We start from the raw sequence: 19,562 nt of genomic DNA, 5'->3' as shown, positions 1-19,562 counted from the left end.
TTTTTTTTTACTCTTTAGCAGTTTAGAAAACAGATCATCCACTCTCAAAGGTACACATGACATCACAGGGGGCTGGGTTGGTAATCTCCTTAGAGGGAAAAGGTCTCTCAGACAGTCTCTGTGCTACTTGCTTACGTCAAGCAGCAGACACGCCTGACCCTTCCCGGACTAATGCCAGAGCTTGCAGCAGAAGTTCTGGATCCTTGTTCCTAAGTCCTTGATGAGAGACATATAGTGAAAGTACTGCATCCGAGTCCCTACCTATTCTCTGTGAATCCCAGTAATCAAGAGGGCACACCTGTCGGCGCAATAGTGCTGGAGCTCATGGCACAAACAGATCTCAAATGGACAACTCAGAGATCATCCAGGAGACAGACCCCATCAGAAAAGAATTCAGGCTGCTCGTTGGGAACTCTGAAGGATGAACTGACTCTTTTGTGTTCAGGTTCAAATTAGAACATCTTCCCTCCCTCCCTCCCTCCCACCTCTTCCTCTTTCTTTAAGATGAGGAAGCTCTCCGTGGAAAGTAAATGCCCTCTTCTGCTCACTGTGGGTGAACATCCCACAGCCTCATTATTCGGGCTCTTTCCAAACATAAACTCCTGGGGTGGGTCCAACTCTCCAGCTGCAAACAATTCTCTCATTGAGTGCAGTGGCACTGCAGCAGAATGCTGGTGGCTCCAGGGGCATGGGAGAAAGGAGAAAGGAGAGTTGCTAAATGGAGAGCAGCCGTGTTGGGTATTATCAGTGGTCTGGCAATGACAGCTTGCATTTCTAGAAATACGTTCTCCTAGTTCAGGTATTTCAGTCAGCTGTGTCATTGCTGTACTCAGATAAAATAGGTAAATTCGTCCAGTCTGATGCAAGATCCTGGGAAAGAGAAAGCTGGAGAGACCATGGGCTGACAAAGATAAAGCTCTCCAGGAGCATAAAGCAGAGGAGTTTCTGAGGCTAGTCCTCATCCACATCACAGAGCTTGGTCGTGGAGGCACCATGCATTCTCTCTTCCTCCTTCTCTTCTGCCTGGGAGCCGCTGGTACGTTCTCTAATGATACTGATCGTCTATCTACCTGCACACCTGAGCAAAACTTCTCTCACAGGCTCTTGCCTTGTCCTCTCTACTGGCCTTTCTCTTTCCCCAGTAGCATGACATTCTGTTTTTCCTCAATTTCCACCCATGTCAGAGACATAGACTCTCAGCCTCCTAGAGACGTGGAGAACGTAGGACAAGACAAGGGTGCATAAAACAATGCAGGGCTTGCTGTCTCCTTGTCTACAAGTATTAGGGAGTATGAAAGACAGCTAGGCATTTTGGCAGGTTCAAAAACAGCAAAGGACTTGGCCTGATAAAATCTGGGAGGGTGAAGGTGAGTTAGAGGGGAAGAGGATGGGACGGATGGTCGGGCAACACATTTGTGAAAGAGAAGTCCATTGAGGTTTATGAAGTCATCTTCTGCTCCTTGCATCTGTAATGGATGGTCAGAGGCAGGATCCCAGCCTGCAATGTTCTAGTGCAGTGGGTTCTAAAATGGGGTGCATGCACATCTGGGGTTGTGCATTACAGTGTGGGAGGAAAACATTCGAAGTTCAGTAGGGCAAGTACGTAACTTCGAAATGAACAAATAGACATATGTCAGGGCTGTGGGAAGGTGTTTTACTGATAGGGTTATGGAATCAAAAAGGCTGGAGACCACCGTTCTGTTGGCTCCAACAAATATCTTCTTTCTTACATTCTACTGTGACATCATCCTCCAACTCTGTGGAGCCTTTGTGTTCTCTCTGAATCCTTCACTACCAAGTTTTTCTACCTCTCTTGCTCACTCTTTGTCTCACCCCTGCAAATGAAGTTCTCTCAACTGCGTTTGCCCGTTTTACATACGCTTTCTGCCATGGCACAGCTGTCTCATCCCAACCCAAAGGTGCCCCGGAAGGAACACAGTGAAGGCTGCGTACAATTCATTTATGAGGTTCTTTGGCAGCTTGTGCTCTCCTGTTCTCTTCCTGACTTCAGGTGGTACAGACAAAGCCTGGTGTTTCAGAGTAGTGCAGAAAGAACTCAGCAGGATATTTCAGGAGTTGCCTGGAGACTTCTGAAGTTTCAAGCTGTCTTGGCTCTTGCTCATTCTCTGTAGCTCACTGGCTGCTGCTATGCTTAAAGAGAACGGATTCAGGCATGGTGCTGTGAAACCCAATTCTCTTTTCCTCAGTTGCTTTCCCTGGAGCTGCTGATGATGACAAGATTGTGGGAGGCTACAACTGCCCAGAGCATTCAGTTCCCTACCAGGTGTCCCTGAATGCTGGCTATCACTTTTGTGGAGGATCCCTCATCAACAACCAGTGGGTCCTGTCAGCTGCTCACTGCTACAAATCGTACGTATGGCTTGGGTTGTGTATCCGGGTGGATTCTGCTCAAATCTTACAAACCCACCACATCTAGAACTCCGGTGCCTCTCAAGAGAAGACCATGCATGCATGGGGGGAGGGACAGGGGCGGGGCAATGCATGGTGTACCTGAAGCCAAAGGAGAAACCCTAGCCTCAGTCCTGCTGTGTTACATGGTCTTTCCAGTATTCCTGCACTCATAGCATCCTTTTCTGTGCATCCTAACATGCCATTCGGTCGACATTTACACATCCATGGGGCTTACCATTACCGCTTTCTTCGTCATTCCTCTAGACTTTCTCCATGGATCTCCCTCGTCCTGAGTTTAGGGCACACTTCTGTGCAGAGGGAGAAACAGGAAACTGAATCTCCCTTTCTTGCCTATCTGGCAATGCTCTCCCAACTCAGTCTTCCATGAAATCATGAAGTTCCTAGAGCTGCGTGACACACAAACCATTGATTAGCACAGCACTCCCTTACTCGCTTTCAAGTGTCTGCCGGTCCCCACGTGGCAGCCAGTTGTTCTACCCATGGCTAACTGCTGCTTTTCTCTGCTGACAATTTTGCAGCCGTATACAAGTGAGGCTGGGAGAGTACAACATTGATGTGCAGGAAGGCAGTGAAGTAGTCAGGAGTTCTTCCGTAATCATTCGCCATCCTAACTACAGTTCAAGAACCCTTAATAATGACATTATGTTGATCAAGCTGGCATCCGCCGTGGAGTACAGTGCCGACGTTCAACCCATAGCCCTGCCCACCTCTTGTGCCAAGGCAGGGACGGAGTGCCTGATTTCGGGCTGGGGAAACACACTGAGCAGTGGCAGTGAGTATCTACGCACACCGCATGTAGCTTTCACACTTCTCCTGCTCTACCACCACGCTTGTGAGACCCATGTACAGTTCACCCCTTCTTTGCAGCCTTTTCTTGTTGTGCCCGCAAGTCCTCCACGCTGCCCTGACTTCACGCTGCCCTGCCAGTGTGTCTCAATCTACAATGCACTTCACTGTTTTACTTTACCCTGCTCTGCTGGATGGCTCTCGCATATAGGTCGTTGGTCTTTCTGTTCACTGACAGTACTGAGTCCCAAGACAAAACCTAAAACTGTTACTGCTCTCCCGGCAGCCAATTACCCTGAACTCCTCCAGTGCCTGCAAGCGCCAATTCTGAGTAACCAAGAGTGCCAAGATGCTTACCCGGGTGAAATCACCAGCAACATGATCTGCATAGGATTCCTGGAGGGTGGGAAAGACTCATGCCAGGTAGGAGTTGATGTCTGCGCAGAGCCCTGGGCCACACACTGCCAGGGTGCCCCAGGCTGCACGGTATACATTGGAGCTTGGCAGCCTGCTTAGCTTCAGCCTCCTCCTCGCCAGGTGCTCTCTTCTGACGCACCCTTTGCAGCACGCTTTGGGTGCAGGGTGGACTTCACTGAAAATAGCAGGCCCAGCCACATCTGCTGGTTGGCACTGAGCATGGTACCAGTGAATTTTTGGGGGCTAGAGGAGGCCAGCAAGCAAGGGGGGTATCTCTCTGTGCTCCCATATCAGGGCCTGCTGCGCTTTGTTTTGCATTCCCTGGATTCTTTGTGCCAAGTCAAAAACTTTCTGGGTGAGATTCTGCTTTTAAATCATCTTGTGCCTCTAAATTTTCCCCTCCAGGGTGACTCAGGTGGACCAGTTGTGTGCAACGGAGAACTCCAGGGCATTGTGTCATGGGGAATCGGGTGTGCTCTGAAAGGTTATCCCGGTGTCTACACCAAGGTCTGCAATTATGTTGACTGGGTCCAAGAGACCATTGCAGCCTACTGATACCTTGACAACCACCTGGCTCCTTGGCCACTACCCTCCTGCCCTAATGCTTTCCCTAAGAAGACAACAGCACAAATAAATATCTAACCTAAAGAGCCTTACAGACATTTTCTTTGGGGACTGTAGCTCATCAGAGACAAGTGGGGTTCCCTGCAGCCTTCCACCAGCTCCTCCTGAACCTTCCATGTTGTTCCGGTTCAGGTGTGTGCACTGGGAGCAGCACCCTAGAGCTGTTGGGCTGTGAGAATCTGCAATGGGGAGCTTGCAGGCCCTCTCTGTCCCTCAGAAGGGAGTCGCCTTTGACCATTACCCTTCTTTCTTTCTTGGTGGAGGAAGTCTTGAGGAGCGGAGGTGACTTCCTTGCCCGAGACAGCGTCCTGTGTGGCCTTTCCCCCACATCCTCACCACTCTGTCCCTTGCACTCCAGGGCCTCAAATCTAGTGCGTAAGGGCACTTGGGGTCGAGAGGCGGGTAGGGATGGGCACCCCTGTGATGCCAAACAGGGACCAGTATCCATTCCTCTCCATCTCTCAGGCCCCCTCCGTCTGCCCGACAAGAACAGGGTGGGAGGTCCACCACTATTTTGGGTGCGTTGCCCCAGTGCCTTTCTCTCAGGCGTGATAGGGAGCGACTCCACCAGCCCAACTCCTGCTCACACTCCCTGATAGTCCTTAACCTCCTTCTTGAGCTCTGCCACCAGGCTGATCACATCCTCTACCCGCTCGCACCTCACACAGGCAGTATCTCTCACCCACCATTGGCAGCAGCAGGCTCAGGCACTCCCTGCAGCCAGAGACCTGAACAGCCACATCTTTGGGCAGGCACTCAGTCTGGGGTTCCATAGTGGTTTTGGCAAGCACTTCAGTGAGTGCTTCCTGCCTGGTTGCTCATGCTTCCTAGGGGCTGCCTTTGTATGATAGGGAGAGCTGCTGGCTCCGCCCGCACCGCATGAGGCAGCCTCATGAGGGCGGCTGGGTCGTGGTGGCTGCCTCAGAAGCCTTGAGCGGCCTCAATGCAGAAAAGCGCCCTCTTGCTGCTCCTCTGCAGTAGGCAACTGCCTTGGAACTGATCACCTGTTGAGTGGCCATGAAATAGCGGTGACACCTGATTGAAATAGCTTGCCACTGCTTCTGCTGGCTCTGCTGCATCTTTTCAGCCACCCTCGCGCCTCTTCAGCCACCCTCAACAGCCACTTTGGCATAAGCTTTGGGCCCTGAAAGGACATCGCCGCCTTGGCAGAAGCTTTGGCCTCCAAAAGGACATAGAGGACTGGGGAGTCCCAGTTTTAAGTGTACATTTAACCCATCTCATGCAACACATGATCTATAGAAGGTGGAAGAGAAACCTCCCCCAAAGCACCCTGAGGCAGTGTAAACTGGGCCAGTACAGAGCAACTTTAGCCTCTCCAAACCTAGAAACTGCCTCTTTCTTGTGAGAATCTGGGATGGGGAGCTTGCGAGGAAAAAAAGAGAGGCTGAGGAGAGACTGGGAAAAGTGCAAGATTCCTGCAAGGGTGGTGAGGTGGAGAGTCGAGTGGTGGAGAGTCGAGTGGAAAGGTTTCTGCAAGAATTGTCTCCAGTCAGGTGAGCCCTGACCCTCCCGATAGTCTCCTTTTTATTAAGGGGTGATCTCTCTGCTTTCCCCAAGACTTACTGTTGGGTAGAGCTGAAACTGGTAGCCCGACAGAGGGGTGGCTGCCATGGCCTCACACACCCAGGCCCAGCCAGTAGCAAGGCTGAGAATGTGTTCTCAGTAGGAACTCATACATGCAACGCTGTTGAGGGATTTTTTGAACCAGCAAAACTCCCATGGCTTGCTGCAGCTGAGCAAACCAAGCTACCAGGGCAACTATGAGAAGTTCCCATGACAGTGTTCCCACATTGCCCAATTGAGGAATTTAGAAAAATATTGTTACCAGCATCTGTCTTCAAGGACAAGGTCTACGTGACTGCTAATCACAAGGGGGTTGTTTTCTTACAGGTGGGGTTGTTTTCTTGTAGTTGTTTGTCTGAGTGCTTTTGACCAATAATCATGTGTGAGACACTGTCCGCCCCTGTTAAGTTCACTATAAAAGTCAGTCTATTCGGGCAATAAAATGGAGCAGGATCTGGCTCTACTGGTGTCTGTCGTGCTTTCGGCCGTGCTTCCTGCAACACAACACATGCATACCTACATTTGCAGCCAAGCACACAGATCAGCATAGACTCACACTCACATTCACACCAACAAAACCAGCATCATTTTTCTTTTTTTCTTTTGTGATTTGGCTGTTTGTTTGGCTGTGGGTTTTATTTTGGTTGGAGTTTCGTTTTGTTGGCTTTTTTAATACACTTCTCTGCTCATTGTTTTTGCCAAGGCAAGAAGCGCATGCCTGATTTCTGGGTGGGGAAACACACTGAGCAGTGACTGTGAGTATCTACACACGCTGCATGTAGCTGTTCACACTTCTCCTGCTCTACCACCATGTTCATGGAACCACGTACATGGAACCACGCCTTCTTCGGAGCCTTTTCATGTTCTTCCCACAAGCAAGGTTCGTTTTGGGGAAATATGGACATCTATAAGTACAATTTGCATCTTTCCTATAGCTGTGGTCAGACACACTGTCTGGCCAGTAGCTGCCCCTGGATTCCAGTCTCTGCTTTCACTGGTACCTGGTCCTATGAGCCCCCAAGCACAATCACAGAGACACTGTGTAGGGTCTGTCTGAGCTGGAGTCACCTTTTCCCTGCAGCAGCCCACCCAGTGCTGTGCTCTGCACTCGTAGCTGGAACAGCACTGAGAGCACTCCAGTGTTGTGTCTATTGCTGCGTAGTGCTGGCACAGCATCAGGACTCCTAAGGCCCCCAAGAGCCGGCAGGCTGGGGGTGGGCAAGTGATGGGGAGGGAACATTGCCGAAGCAGCTGACCTAAACCAACCAAAGGGATATTCCATAACACCTGATGTCACACTCAGCAATAAAAAGGGGGGCTCTCGTGGGGGAGGGGGCTGTTCCTCCTGAACAACCACTGCGTGTTTTGAGGCTTCCCAGGATGTGGCTGAATATCGCTCGTTGATGGGAAGTAGAGAATATTTTTTTTTCCTCTCTCTGTGCTTCCACACGGACTTATTGTTTCTTTTCTTTCTTTTTTCCTCCCCATTCCCTTTCCCTTTAATTAAACCTTTCTCATCTCAGACCTTGAGTTCTCTGTGTTGTATTTTCTACAACACAGAGAGCGGTTGTGGTGGAGCTAGGCTGCCCACCTGAGTAAAACCACCAGAGACATCTTTGCAAACAGCTGCCTGGGACAACCCTGGTCCCTTTGCTTTCCAGTTCCCACTCTAGTCCTGCCATCAGATACATACACACATGTACCACCCATGTTTTTTTTGCCTACGTTCCATGGAGTCCAGCCTGATGTTCACTAGCAATCATACAGACTGTCATACCCTGCCTTGCTCCTGTAGCTGGCATCAGAAAAACATGGGCCCATTTACCCGTGGCCTTCTTCGAGTTCCTAGTGCTTAAGTTCACTCACTCTGGTCTCTCCAGTCGCTGGTACCTGTGGTCTGTGGTCTGACTACAGTTCGTTACACATAGCCCCCCAAACACAAAGGACATGTACACAGACTAGAGTCCCTCACTCAGGGAAACTGTTAGAAGTAGAACCTAATAAAAGGAAAGGGACAGGTAGAGGCATAGGGCATAGCCAGGCAAGCATACTCACTAGCAGCTTGCCCTTTCTATACCTTTATTCCTCGTTTTTCCCTGAATTCATTCCTCCCCAGATCACCTAACTCCCTCCATTGCCTTGCCTTTGGTTCTTCACATAACCATCCCCTAAGTCTGATGCAATCCCCAAGTGCTGTTCTCCTGATTCCCTTAGCATGTTCCATGCCTGTAGGCAGTAAGACCCATGAGACCCAGAAGTGATCCAGAGAGCTGCTCGCCTTGATTCATGTAGATGGATTTCACAGCTGGATCATGGGGCTTATTGCTCTTTGGGGATAGCTCTGGGTAGAGGTTGAACAAGCTGTTTCTTCAGCTCTGAAATTTGGGTTCCCATTGTAAGGAATGTTTCAGCAATTCGTGTCAATAGAGGGCTTGCAGGTTAAACCTTCCGTCTCTGACATCTGGGGGGGGGCGGGCAGTTCAGCATAACTGCTAACTATTGTGACTATTGCATGGGACACTACGCAAGTCTCTGATATCTGGCCAAGAGATTAAGGAGAAGGGGAAAGCTGAAGGATGACTAAAAGACAAAGCTTGCATGGGATGCTGCGCAAGTCTCTGATATCCGGCCTAGATGGACAAAGGAGAAGGACAAGGAAAAAGCCTGGGAGGAAGACTACGAGCCTTCAGCACAAGAGACCCCCAGAGGGACCACCAGAGACTCATATATATGCATCAGTGGGAGGGTTCGGATTCCTTGAATTAGTTATAATAACTCTGCCTTTTCTAGAAGTAGTAATGAGTATGTATTAGCCTAGGAGCATAAAGACCATCGGCCTGATGTAACTTGTGTGTGTGTTGGAGGAGCCCAGGCTCCCTGCGCACCCAACGCTGTTTACTTGCCTTTTATTGACCCCATAAATAAATCTTATACAGCTAAATTGACTCGGATTACATAACCTAGCATTTACCATTTCTTCAAAGAAAGAGAAGTTCACAGAGAAGAACAAAAAGGTATCTTTAAGAAAGTACGGCTATAGAGTTGTATATTTTGGAGTTCTTCTGATCACAGGAAAAACAAAACAAACAAACAAACAAACAAAAAGATTGGGGGCTGAAGAGAATAGCTGGTAAGAGCAAGGTCAGGGAAGCATCTGGGCGCATGATCTGTGCTAGATCCTCCCTCCCATACTCCGCTTTACCACAATTTCTGAGAGACTTCTGTAGTGCCAGGATGGATCACTCACTGTCATGCCAGGATCCTAGCTTCTTCCTGGTCAACCAAGCTGCGTAAGTTTTACTTTGCTTCCAGGCTCTGCCCTAAAATAAGTTACACTCTTCTTGACTAGGGAGATACAGACGCATGACAGATACTTATGTTAATTGTAGTCCTGCCCTGGGCATATAGAGGGCTCTGAAGAGGCTAACTTTCTTTGTTACCCTGACTTAATGCAATCCAAAAAAAGACATTTCTGAAAGGGCCTTGCACACCCTGGTAGTCAATGTTCTTACTTCAGGAGTTGTTCAGCAAGGAGTGTAGCACAGCGTTCCTTGTTCTCAGGGAGCACTCACCTATTTGCTCCTCAGGAAATTCTCGGGCCCCTGATCTACTCACTGTTTATATCAGGTAATAGACACACAGCAGGGAAGCACTGGGAAAGCATTGTCTCTCACAGACCCAGTTAGTTGGTAGTATTGTTGATAGGAAGATGGTTGGACTATATGATTTCATAGGTCCTTTCCAACCTTGTGTTTCTATGATTTTAAGGCATACATCAAAACAGCAGTGGCCCATGCAACTGTCTCAACATTGGACGTGTCTCAACCTTTCTCATCCTAGCAGTGCTCAACCTAGAGCTACTGGAGAGCATACAAAGCTTTCACACATCACATAGAATATACTTTCTTCCCCTCTGGGGAAAAAGTATAGCTGTTTGGGTCATATCTGTGACATCAGAAAATCTCAAGTATCCATTAACAAAAGTCATATACTTTGAAATGGCATGAGTGACTAAATCAAAATGATCTTTTTACTCTATTTCATTAAGGATTGGTGGCACCATAGAGGTGGAAATTTTCCTTCCTTAAAAAGGACAATCCCAAGATCAAGGAATACTCCACACTATTGGATTAACGATCTTGGGCTTTAATCAGCATGCAGTTTTCTTACAAAAACTTTTAACACGAAAAACAAATAAGGATTAGAGATACCCTCTGGAAAAGGATTTATAATGTTAATGGTAGTAAGCATGGCAGAAAGTATCAGAGCTATCTAAGTACATCACACACAAGTAGGGCAAAAGAATTTCCACGCTGCAATAGTGTTTATTTTGATTCTGCTGTGGATTTTTAATTTCATTCTCAAAAACATACCACTGGCATAGAGAATGACTGTCACCAGACATTTTAAATATTGTTCCTGATGTCTAAATCTGATAACTGAATTTGGTAACTTATAGGCTGTGGTGGTTTTACCGTGCTGGGCAGCTAAACCCCACAACCGCTCTCTCACTCCCCCTCCGTTAGATGAGGAGGGGGAGAAGTAAAGCAAAGAACAACTCACGGGTTGAGATAAGGATAATTTAATTAAAGGGAATTAATTATAATAATTAAATAAAGATTACCATGAACTAAACAATTTAACTAAGGGGAAATAAAAAGGGAAAGGGAAAAAGGGAGGGAAAAAGGAAAAATAAAAAGAAGGGAGGAAAACAAACAAACAAAATAAATGAAGGCTATATGGAAGTGCAGAGGAAAGAAATTACTCTCTACTTCCCACAAATGAGCGATGATTGACCATGTCCTTGAAGCAAGGCCTCAACGTACGCAGCCGGTGTTTGAGAGGAGGACCGATGTTTTCCCAACGAGAGCCCACCCCTCCCCTCTTCTTCCTGTTTCCACCTTTTATTGCTGAGTGTGACATCACATGGTATGGAATATCCCTTTGATTGGTTTAAGTCAGCTGCCCTAGTGATGTTTCTCTCCTCACTTTTTGCCCAACCCCTAGGAGGGTTAGAGAAAGGCCCAATGCTGTGCCACTGCTGCTCAGCAGTAGACACAACACTGGTGTGATAACACTGCTGTTCCAGCTACAAGTACAGAGTACGGCACTGTATGGGCTGCTGACGGGAAAGTTAACATTCCAGCCAGACCCAGTACATAGGCTACAAACGCTGTCTCCCGTTCCCATTTTGCACGTTTATTAATGTTAGTTTATATAGCCTGTCTCTTCTTCCTCCTCCACCAACCAAACTTCATGGACAAATCAGAGCACAGGGAAGGGCATCAGAAAATGGTATAGACAGGAGCCCCAATTACTAAAATAGCCTCACTAGGTCATAGCAGTGGTACATTAAGAAAACTAGTCCTAGGAAGAGGTTGCTTTCATTTCCCAAGTACAGCTCTCAGGAAAAGTTTAGACATATTGCTGGGTGCCAGGGTCGACGGGGAGAGTTCTTGTTCTGACTGCTATTCTCTCCCGTAGGTGTATGCTGCTGCCTGAGTGTTCACCACACTCTTTCAGATGTTTTAAGGAGATGTATAGCACCTGAGTACATGCTGATAAACAGAAAGCATCTTCTACTCCAAAATGGTTGTACACAACAGACTCAAAGACTCCTGAAGATGAGGCTACAAAATGTTCCAAAGTTCCTCTAGCTGAGTGGAACTACAAACATTTAATATTTTCCTGTGGCGGTCTTACCTTGCTGTGAATCTGATCTCCACCACAACCTCTCTCTCACTCAGTCCCCATTCCTGGAAGAAGAGAGGAAGAATAAAGTATGATCGATAGAAAACAAACAACAAAACAAACAAACAAACAAACAAAACTCACAGATTAAAGGAAAATTTAAAGGAAAATGAAGAATGAAAACTAAAAACAAAACAAAACAAAAAACAACAACAATAACAACAAAACACCAACAAGCAAAGACTGCATGGCAGCACAGACGGAGAGAAAATAAATTACTATTTCCCATCAACGTGTGCCGTTCGGCCACATCCCAGGAAGCATGGCCTCAGTACATGTAGTGCTTGCATGGGAGGACAGACATTTTTGTAACAAGAGCCCTCCCATGCCCCGCTTCTCCTTTCCCACCTTTTATTGCTGAGTGTGACATCATACAGTATGGAATATCCCTTTGGTCAGTTTAGGTCAGCTGCTCTTCTCCCTCCTCCGACCAAGCTTCATGGACAAATCAGAGCATGGGGAGGGGCATCAGTCTCTAGCCTCTTCTCTCTTAATGCACACTGTTCTGGAACAGCTGCTCCTAACCATGCTGACCATTTTGCTTGCTCTTCTGCCTGGTGAGAGACAATAGATCCATCTGCAGCATCATCCAGGCCATGCTGGACTGGTATGAGTTGAAGGGCCATTTTTGGCCACTGTCCATACTTCTTCTTCTCCTTTTCACTTTTCCTCTCTGACTCATGCAGGAGTTGGGGTCGGAAAACTCATCACGCAATGGCCAGAGGAAACCCTCAAGAGAGCTGGAGAGACTGTGGACATCTCCTGTTACCAGAATAATAGCCACCAACTTGCCTATATGTTCTGGTACCAGCAGCCTGCAGGGAGTGGCCTTAAGCTAGTAGCCAGCACTTCTCTGTGGTTGCAGAAATCTTATGCGGAAGGTTACAGTGAGGCCAAGTTTGAGATCAGCAGAGACAACAGTGAACTCTCTGTTATGACTATCAAGAATGTGACACGCAAGGATGCAGCCACGTATTTCTGTGCTGCGAGTGATCACACGGTATCGTGAGGGGGTTGAGCACTAACATAAAATCCCCACCTTGCCAGAATGGGAGACAAAGTCTCTGAAAAATTTGAGACAGATTGGAGAGGGGCAGAGGAAGATCAGAAGGAACACAAGGGCAAAGTAAGTTAATGGAACCGGGACTCTTTGGAGGGAAGAGGGTCAAGCAAAACAATGCAGCAGCACCTAGCATTTTTGAAGACAAAAACCCTTCAGACATACAAACACACAGGTCGGCATTAAGAATTGAGGCACTGCTGGCGTGGTTAGTAAAAGGCAGCAGATACTTCTCAGGACTAGTGCTACAGCAGCACAGCCGTGTTCTGGGCCACTATCCCCACAGCAGGCCCTACCGTGGCACCAAGCAGAGAGAGAGTGTGGTAAGAAAAGGTTGGCTGTTGAGGGAGGAGAGCCCAGCCTCTGGCAATGGACATGGGAGGCTGACACCAGTCCAGGTGGGAGGAAGCATACCCAGGGCACCAGGCATTCAATCCACTGTGGAGAGGGCAGCCCCTTGGCAGCTTCACAAGTAACAATGTGCCCTGGCAGACACTTTTAGCCACCTGCTCCACACACCTCTTAACTGCCACAGGAACGCATACAGTTCTGAGCAGGAATAAGGCACCTCTTGATGGCAAAACTGCATGTCACAGAGAAAGGAAACTGCAAAAGGCTGCTATCACATGGTGCATCCATTGTGACAGCCAGCTGTGGGCAGAAACTGAATACGTCTTGGCCAGAGCGCTGCATAACTAGGCTTGCAATTTCCCTAACCCACCTCCCCCTTTTAAGGCTCCCTTCAAGACCCAGGGAAGGAACCGTCACCCCCCGTGTAGAAGCACATGGTATGTGGGCAAAGCTGTGGTCTGGTCTACTCACGTGAATGTCAGGCACCTCGGCATTGGTACATGGGACACTAGTACTGTAGGCAGTCAGTCAAAAAGGAGCTGCAAAACAGCACATCCTTCAAGCAGCACTCTGCACCCCAGGTGGGGCCTCTCTTCCGCACGAGGCCTCAGGAAGCCCACTCTGAAATACGACTCTCTCTCTTTTTATCTCTCTCTTTTGTTTTTTTTTTTTTTTTACTCTTTAGCAGTTTAAAAAACAGATCATCCACTCTCAAAGGTACACATGACATCGCAGGGGGCTGGGTTGGTAATCTCCTTAGAGGGAAAAGGTCTCTCAGACAGTCTCTGTGCTACTTGCTTACGTCAAGCAGCAGACACGCCTGACCCTTCCCGGACTAATGCCAGAGCTTGCAGCAGAAGTTCTGGATCCTTGTTCCTAAGTCCTTGATGAGAGACATATAGTGAAAGTACTGCATCCGAGTCCCTACCTATTCTCTGTGAATCCCAGTAATCAAGAGGGCACACCTGTCGGCGCAATAGTGCTGGAGCTCATGGCACAAACAGATCTCAAATGGACAACTCGGAGATCATCCAGGAGACAGACCCCATCAGAAAAGAATTCAGGCTGCTCGTTGGGAACTCTGAAGGATGAACTGACTCTTTTGTGTTCAGGTTCAAATTAGAACATCTTCCCTCCCTCCCTCCCTCCCACCTCTTCCTCTTTCTTTAAGATGAGGAAGCTCTCCGTGGAAAGTAAATGCCCTCTTCTGCTCACTGTGGGTGAACATCCCACAGCCTCATTATTCGGGCTCTTTCCAAACATAAACTCCTGGGGTGAGTCCAACTCTCCAGCTGCAAACAATTCTCTCATTGAGTGCAGTGGCACTGCAGCAGAATGCTGGTGGCTCCAGGGGCATGGGAGAAAGGAGAAAGGAGAGTTGCTAAATGGAGAGCAGCTGTATTCTGCGTTATCAGTGGCGTGGCAATGATAGCTTACATTTCTAGAGATACTTTCCCCTAGTTCAGGTATTTCAGTCAGATGTGTCATCACTGTACTCAGATAAAATAGGTAAATTTTTCCAGTCTGATGCAAGATCCTGGGAAAGAGAAAGCTGGAGAGACCATGGGCTGACAAAGATAAAGCTCTCCTGGAGCATAAAGCAGAGGAGTTTCTGAGGCTAGTCCTCATCCACGTCACAAAGCTTGGTCGTGGAGGCACCATGCATTCTCTCTTCCTCCTTCTCTCCTGCCTGGGAGCCGCTGGTACGTTCTCTATTGATACTGATCGTCTATCTACCTGCACACCTGAGCAAAACTTCTCTCACAGGCTCTTGCCTTGTCCTCTCTACTGGCCTTTCTCTTTCCCCAGTAGCATGACATTCTGTTCTTCCTCAATTTCCACTCATGTCAGAGACAGACTCTCAGCCTCCTAGAGAGGTGAAGAAGGTAGGACAAGACAAGGGTGCATAAAACAATGCAGGGCTTGCTGTCTCCTTGTCTACAAGAATTAGGGAGTATGAAAGACAGCTAGGCATTTTGGCAGGTTCAAAAACAGCAAAGGACAAGGCCTGTTAAAATTTGGGGGGGGTGAAGGTGAGTTAGAGGGGAAGAGGATGGGACGGATGGTCGGGCAACACATTTGTGAAAGAGAAGTCCATTGAGGTTTATGAAGTCATCTTCTGCTCCTTGCATCTGTAATGGATGGTCAGAGGCAGGATCCCAGCCTGCAATGTTCTAGTGCAGTGGGTTCTAAAATGGGGTGCATGCACATCTGGGGTTGTGCATTACAGTGTGGGAGGAAAACATTCGAAGTTCAGTAGGGCAAGTACGTAACTTCGAAATGAACAAATAGACATATGTCAGGGCTGTGGGAAGGTGTTTTACTGATAGGGTTATGGAATCAAAAAGGCTGGAGACCACCGTTCTGTTGGCTCCAACAAATATCTTCTTTCTTACATTCTACTGTGACATCATCCTCCAACTCTGTGGAGCCTTTGTGTTCTCTCTGAATCCTTCACTACCAAGTTTTTCTACCTCTCTTGCTCATTCTTTGTCTCACCCCTGCAAATGAAGTTCTCTCAACTGCGTTTGCCCGTTTTACATACGCTTTCTGCCATGGCACAGCTGTCTCATCCCAACCCAAAGGTGCCCCGGAAGGAACACAGTGAAGGCTGCGTACAATTCATTTATGAGGTTCTTTGGCAGCTTGTGCTCTCCTGTTCTCTTCCTGACTTCAGGTGGTACAGACAAAGCCTGGTGTTTCAGATTAGTGCAGAAAGAACTCAGCAGGATATTTCAGGAGTTGCCTGGAGACTTCTGAAGTTTCAAGCTGTCTTGGCTCTTGCTCATTCTCTGTAGCTCACTGGCTGCTGCTATGCTTAAAGAGAACGGATTCAGGCATGCTGCTGTGAAACCCAATTCTCTTTTCCTCAGTTGCTTTCCCTGGAGCTGCTGATGATGACAAGATTGTGGGAGGCTACAACTGCCCAGAGCATTCAGTTCCCTACCAGGTGTCCCTGAATGCTGGCTATCACTTTTGTGGAGGATCCCTCATCAACAACCAGTGGGTCCTGTCAGCTGCTCACTGCTACCAATCGTACGTATGGCTTGGGTTGTGTATCCGGGTGGATTCTGCTCAAATCTTACAAACCCACCACATCTAGAACTCCGGTGCCTCTCAAGAGAAGACCATACATGCATGGGGGGAGGGACAGGGGCGGGGCAATGCATGGTGTACCTGAAGCCAAAGGAGAAACCCTAGCTTCAGTCCTGCTGTGTTACATGGTCTTTCCAGTATTCCTGCACTCATAGCATCCTTTTCTGTGCATCCTAACATGCCATTCGGTCGACATTTACACATCCATGGGGCTTACCATTACCGCTTTCTTCTTTGTCATTCCTCCAGACTTTCTCCATGGATCTCCCTCGTCCTGAGTTTAGGGCACACTTCTGTGCAGAGGGAGAAACAGGAAACTGAATCTCCCTTTCTTGCCTATCTGGCAATGCTCTCCCAACTCAGTCTTCCATGAAATCATGAAGTTCCTAGAGCTGCGTGACACACAAACCATTGATTAGCACAGCACTCCCTTACTCGCTTTCAAGTGTCTGCCGGTCCCCACGTGGCAGCCAGTTGTTCTACCCATGGCTAACTGCTGCTTTTCTCTGCTGACAATTTTGCAGCCGTATACAAGTGAGGCTGGGAGAGTACAACATTGATGTGCAGGAAGGCAGTGAAGTAGTCAGGAGTTCTTCTGTAATCATTCGCCATCCTAACTACAGTTCAAGAACCCTTAATAATGACATTATGTTGATCAAGCTGGCATCCACCGTGGACTACAGTGCCGACGTTCAACCCATAGCCCTGCCCACCTCTTGTGCCAAGGCAGGGACGGAGTGCCTGATTTCGGGCTGGGGAAACACACTGAGCAGTGGCAGTGAGTATCTACGCACACCGCATGTAGCTTTCACACTTCTCCTGCTCTACCACCACGCTTGTGAGACCCATGTACAGTTCACCCCTTCTTTGCAGCCTTTTCTTGTTGTGCCCGCAAGTCCTCCACGCTGCCCTGACTTCACGCTGCCCTGCCAGTGTGTCTCAATCTACAATGCACTTCACTGTTTTACTTTACCCTGCTCTGCTGGATGGCTCTCGCATATAGGTCGTTGGTCTTTCTGTTCACTGACAGTACTGAGTCCCAAGACAAAACCTAAAACTGTTACTGCTCTCCCGGCAGCCAATTACCCTGAACTCCTCCAGTGCCTGCAAGCGCCAATTCTGAGTAACCAAGAGTGCCAAGATGCTTACCCGGGTGAAATCACCAGCAACATGATCTGCATAGGATTCCTGGAGGGTGGGAAAGACTCATGCCAGGTAGGAGTTGATGTCTGCGCAGAGCCCTGGGCCACACACTGCCAGGGTGCCCCAGGCTGCACGGTATACATTGGAGCTTGGCAGCCTGCTTAGCTTCAGCCTCCTCCTCGCCAGGTGCTCTCTTCTGACGCACCCTTTGCAGCACGCTTTGGGTGCAGGGTGGACTTCACTGAAAATAGCAGGCCCAGCCACATCTGCTGGTTGGCACCGAGCATGGTACCAGTGAATTTTTGGGGGCTAGGGGAGGCCAGCAAGCAAGGGGGGTATCTCTCTGTGCTCCCATATCAGGGCCTGCTGCGCTTTGTTTTGCATTCCCTGGATTCTTTGTGCCAAGTCAAAAACTTTCTGGGTGAGATTCTGCTTTTAAATCATCTTGTGTCTCTAAATTTTCCCCTCCAGTGTGACTCAGGTGGACCAGTTGTGTGCAACGGAGGACTCCAGGGCATTGTGTCATGGGGAATCGGGTGTGCTCTGAAAGGTTATCCCGGTGTCTACACCAAGGTCTGCAATTATGTTGATTGGATCCAAGAGACCATTGCAGCCTACTGATACCTTGACAACCACCTGGCTCCTTGGCCACTACCCTCCCACCCTAATGCTTTCCCTAAGAAGACAACAGCACAAATAAATATCTAACTTAAAGAGCCTTACAGACATTTTCTTTGGGGACTGTAGCTCATCAGAGACAAGTGGGGTTCCCTGCAGCCTTCCACCAGCTCCTCCTGAACCTTCCGTGTTGTTCCGGTTCAGGTGTGTGCACTGGGAGCAGTACCCTAGAGCTGCTGGGCTGTCGGGCTACGGGAATATGGCACTATTCCACCATCCAAGAAGTCTTCTGAGCCAGGCACCTCCTTTTCTTTGCTCCTGGCCCTCTTACTGAGAAAAGGAGCAGGTCTCTGGGGAGCGGGTTCCTACAGCAGCAGAGCAGAGTTCCATTTTGCTCCTGCCAGTGGCAAAGTTTTCTTCTCACTGGCACCGTAACAGCTTTGATGGTGGCCATTACTGCTATGGCACTAGGTGGGACAGCAGGCAGAATCCGGAAGCACAGAGCAATCAGGCTACAGGCAACACCTGTGGGCAGTGATATGTTCTCTTTCACTTGCTCCAGGACATTCAAGACAGGTGGACTGTGTCCACCAGGGTCCAGCAGGTAACACAGACTAGCTGCTAAGGAAAGGCGGACAACAACAAATGGGGATAAATACCCCAGGCCTGACTGCAGTGTAAAGCATCGAGGGAAATCAGTTAAGAAAGGAAATACAGAGAGCAGCTTTGGCAGAAGCTTTGTGCTGCAAAAGGACATAGCCCATGGATGAGTTCCAGTTTTAAAGGGTGTATTTAACCTATTTCATCCAGCACATGATCTGCAGAGGGTGGCTAGAAAGACCTTCCCCAAAGCACCCTGAGGCAGTGTAAACTGGGCCACTACGGAGCAGCTTTAATCTCTCCAAACCTAGAAACTGCCTCTTTGTTGTGAGAATCTGGGATGGGGAGATTGAGGACCCTCTGTTCCCCTCAGAAGGGAGTTGTCTTTGACCATTACCCTTCTTTCTTTCTTGGTGGAGGAAGTCTTGAGGAGTGGAGGTTACTTCCTTGCCTGAGACAGCGTCCTGTGTGGCCTTTCCCCCACATCCTCACCACTCTGTCCCTTGCAATCCAGAGCCTCAAACCTAGTGTGTAAGGGCACTTGGGGTCGAGAGGCGGGTAGGGATGGGGCACCCCTGTGATGCCAAACAGGGACCAGTATCCATTCCTCTCCATCTCTCAGGCCCCCTCCATCTGCCCGACAAGAACAGGGTGGGAGGTCCACCACTATTTTGGGTGCGTTGCCCCAGTGCCTTTCTCTCAGGCGTGATAGGGAGTGACTCCACCAGCCCAACTCCTGCTCACACTCCCTGATAGTCCTTAACCTCCTTCTTGAGCTCTGCCACCAGGCTGATCACATCCTCTACCCGCTCGCACCTCACGCAGGCAGTATCTCTCACCCACCATTGGCAGCAGCAGGCTCAGGCACTCCCTGCAGCCAGAGACCTGAACAGCCACATCTTTGGGCAGGCACTCAGTCTGGGGTTCCATAGTGGTTTTGGCAAGCACTTCAGTGAGTGCTTCCTGCCTGGTTGCTCATGCTTCCTAGGGGCTGCCTTTGTATGATAGGGAGAGCTGCTGGCTCCGCCTGCACCTCATGAGGCAGCCTCATGAGGGCGGCTGGGTCGTGGTGGCTGCCTCAGAAGCCTTGAGCGGCCTC

At 48.8% G+C, this 19,562-nt stretch overlaps 2 protein-coding genes across 2 annotated transcripts; both read left to right on the top strand.

Moving 5' to 3' along the window:
- The first annotated feature begins 948 nt into the window (after positions 1–948).
- Positions 949–4,284, top strand: LOC309874108 (trypsin II-P29-like). The gene is made up of 5 exons (XM_082752037.1): positions 949–1,036; positions 2,208–2,370; positions 2,952–3,205; positions 3,506–3,642; positions 4,042–4,284. Exons 1-5 carry the CDS (start codon positions 994–996, stop codon positions 4,189–4,191), a joined length of 747 nt encoding a protein of 248 aa, XP_082608163.1. The 5' UTR covers positions 949–993; the 3' UTR covers positions 4,192–4,284.
- Positions 4,285–14,625: 10,341 nt separating this feature from the next.
- LOC309874930 (trypsin II-P29-like) lies at positions 14,626–17,927 on the top strand. The gene is made up of 5 exons (XM_082753731.1): positions 14,626–14,709; positions 15,880–16,042; positions 16,627–16,880; positions 17,181–17,317; positions 17,717–17,927. Exons 1-5 carry the CDS (start codon positions 14,667–14,669, stop codon positions 17,864–17,866), a joined length of 747 nt encoding a protein of 248 aa, XP_082609857.1. The 5' UTR covers positions 14,626–14,666; the 3' UTR covers positions 17,867–17,927.
- The last annotated feature ends 1,635 nt before the right edge of the window (positions 17,928–19,562 follow it).

This window comes from Aythya marila (genome assembly GCF_965140915.1).
Source record: "Aythya marila genome assembly, chromosome: 1".
Taxonomy (NCBI): domain Eukaryota; kingdom Metazoa; phylum Chordata; class Aves; order Anseriformes; family Anatidae; genus Aythya; species Aythya marila.
Note: the sequence above shows the minus strand (reverse complement) of the source record. Positions and strands in the feature narration are given on the sequence as shown.

What these genes read in the sequence shown, in the direction of transcription:
- LOC309874108 (XM_082752037.1), top strand. Translation starts at nt 994, where the DNA reads ATGCATTCTCTCTTCCTCCTTCTCTTCTGCCTGGGAGCCGCTG. An exon ending in GCTGCTCACTGCTACAAATC is followed by an intron (nt 2,371 to 2,951) that starts GTACGTATGGCT and finishes ACAATTTTGCAG; the next exon opens with CCGTATACAAGTGAGGCTGG. An exon ending in GTGGGAAAGACTCATGCCAG is followed by an intron (nt 3,643 to 4,041) that starts GTAGGAGTTGAT and finishes TTTCCCCTCCAG; the next exon opens with GGTGACTCAGGTGGACCAGT.
- LOC309874930 (XM_082753731.1), top strand. Translation starts at nt 14,667, where the DNA reads ATGCATTCTCTCTTCCTCCTTCTCTCCTGCCTGGGAGCCGCTG. An exon ending in CTCCTGCCTGGGAGCCGCTG is followed by an intron (nt 14,710 to 15,879) that starts GTACGTTCTCTA and finishes TCTTTTCCTCAG; the next exon opens with TTGCTTTCCCTGGAGCTGCT. An exon ending in GTGGGAAAGACTCATGCCAG is followed by an intron (nt 17,318 to 17,716) that starts GTAGGAGTTGAT and finishes TTTCCCCTCCAG; the next exon opens with TGTGACTCAGGTGGACCAGT.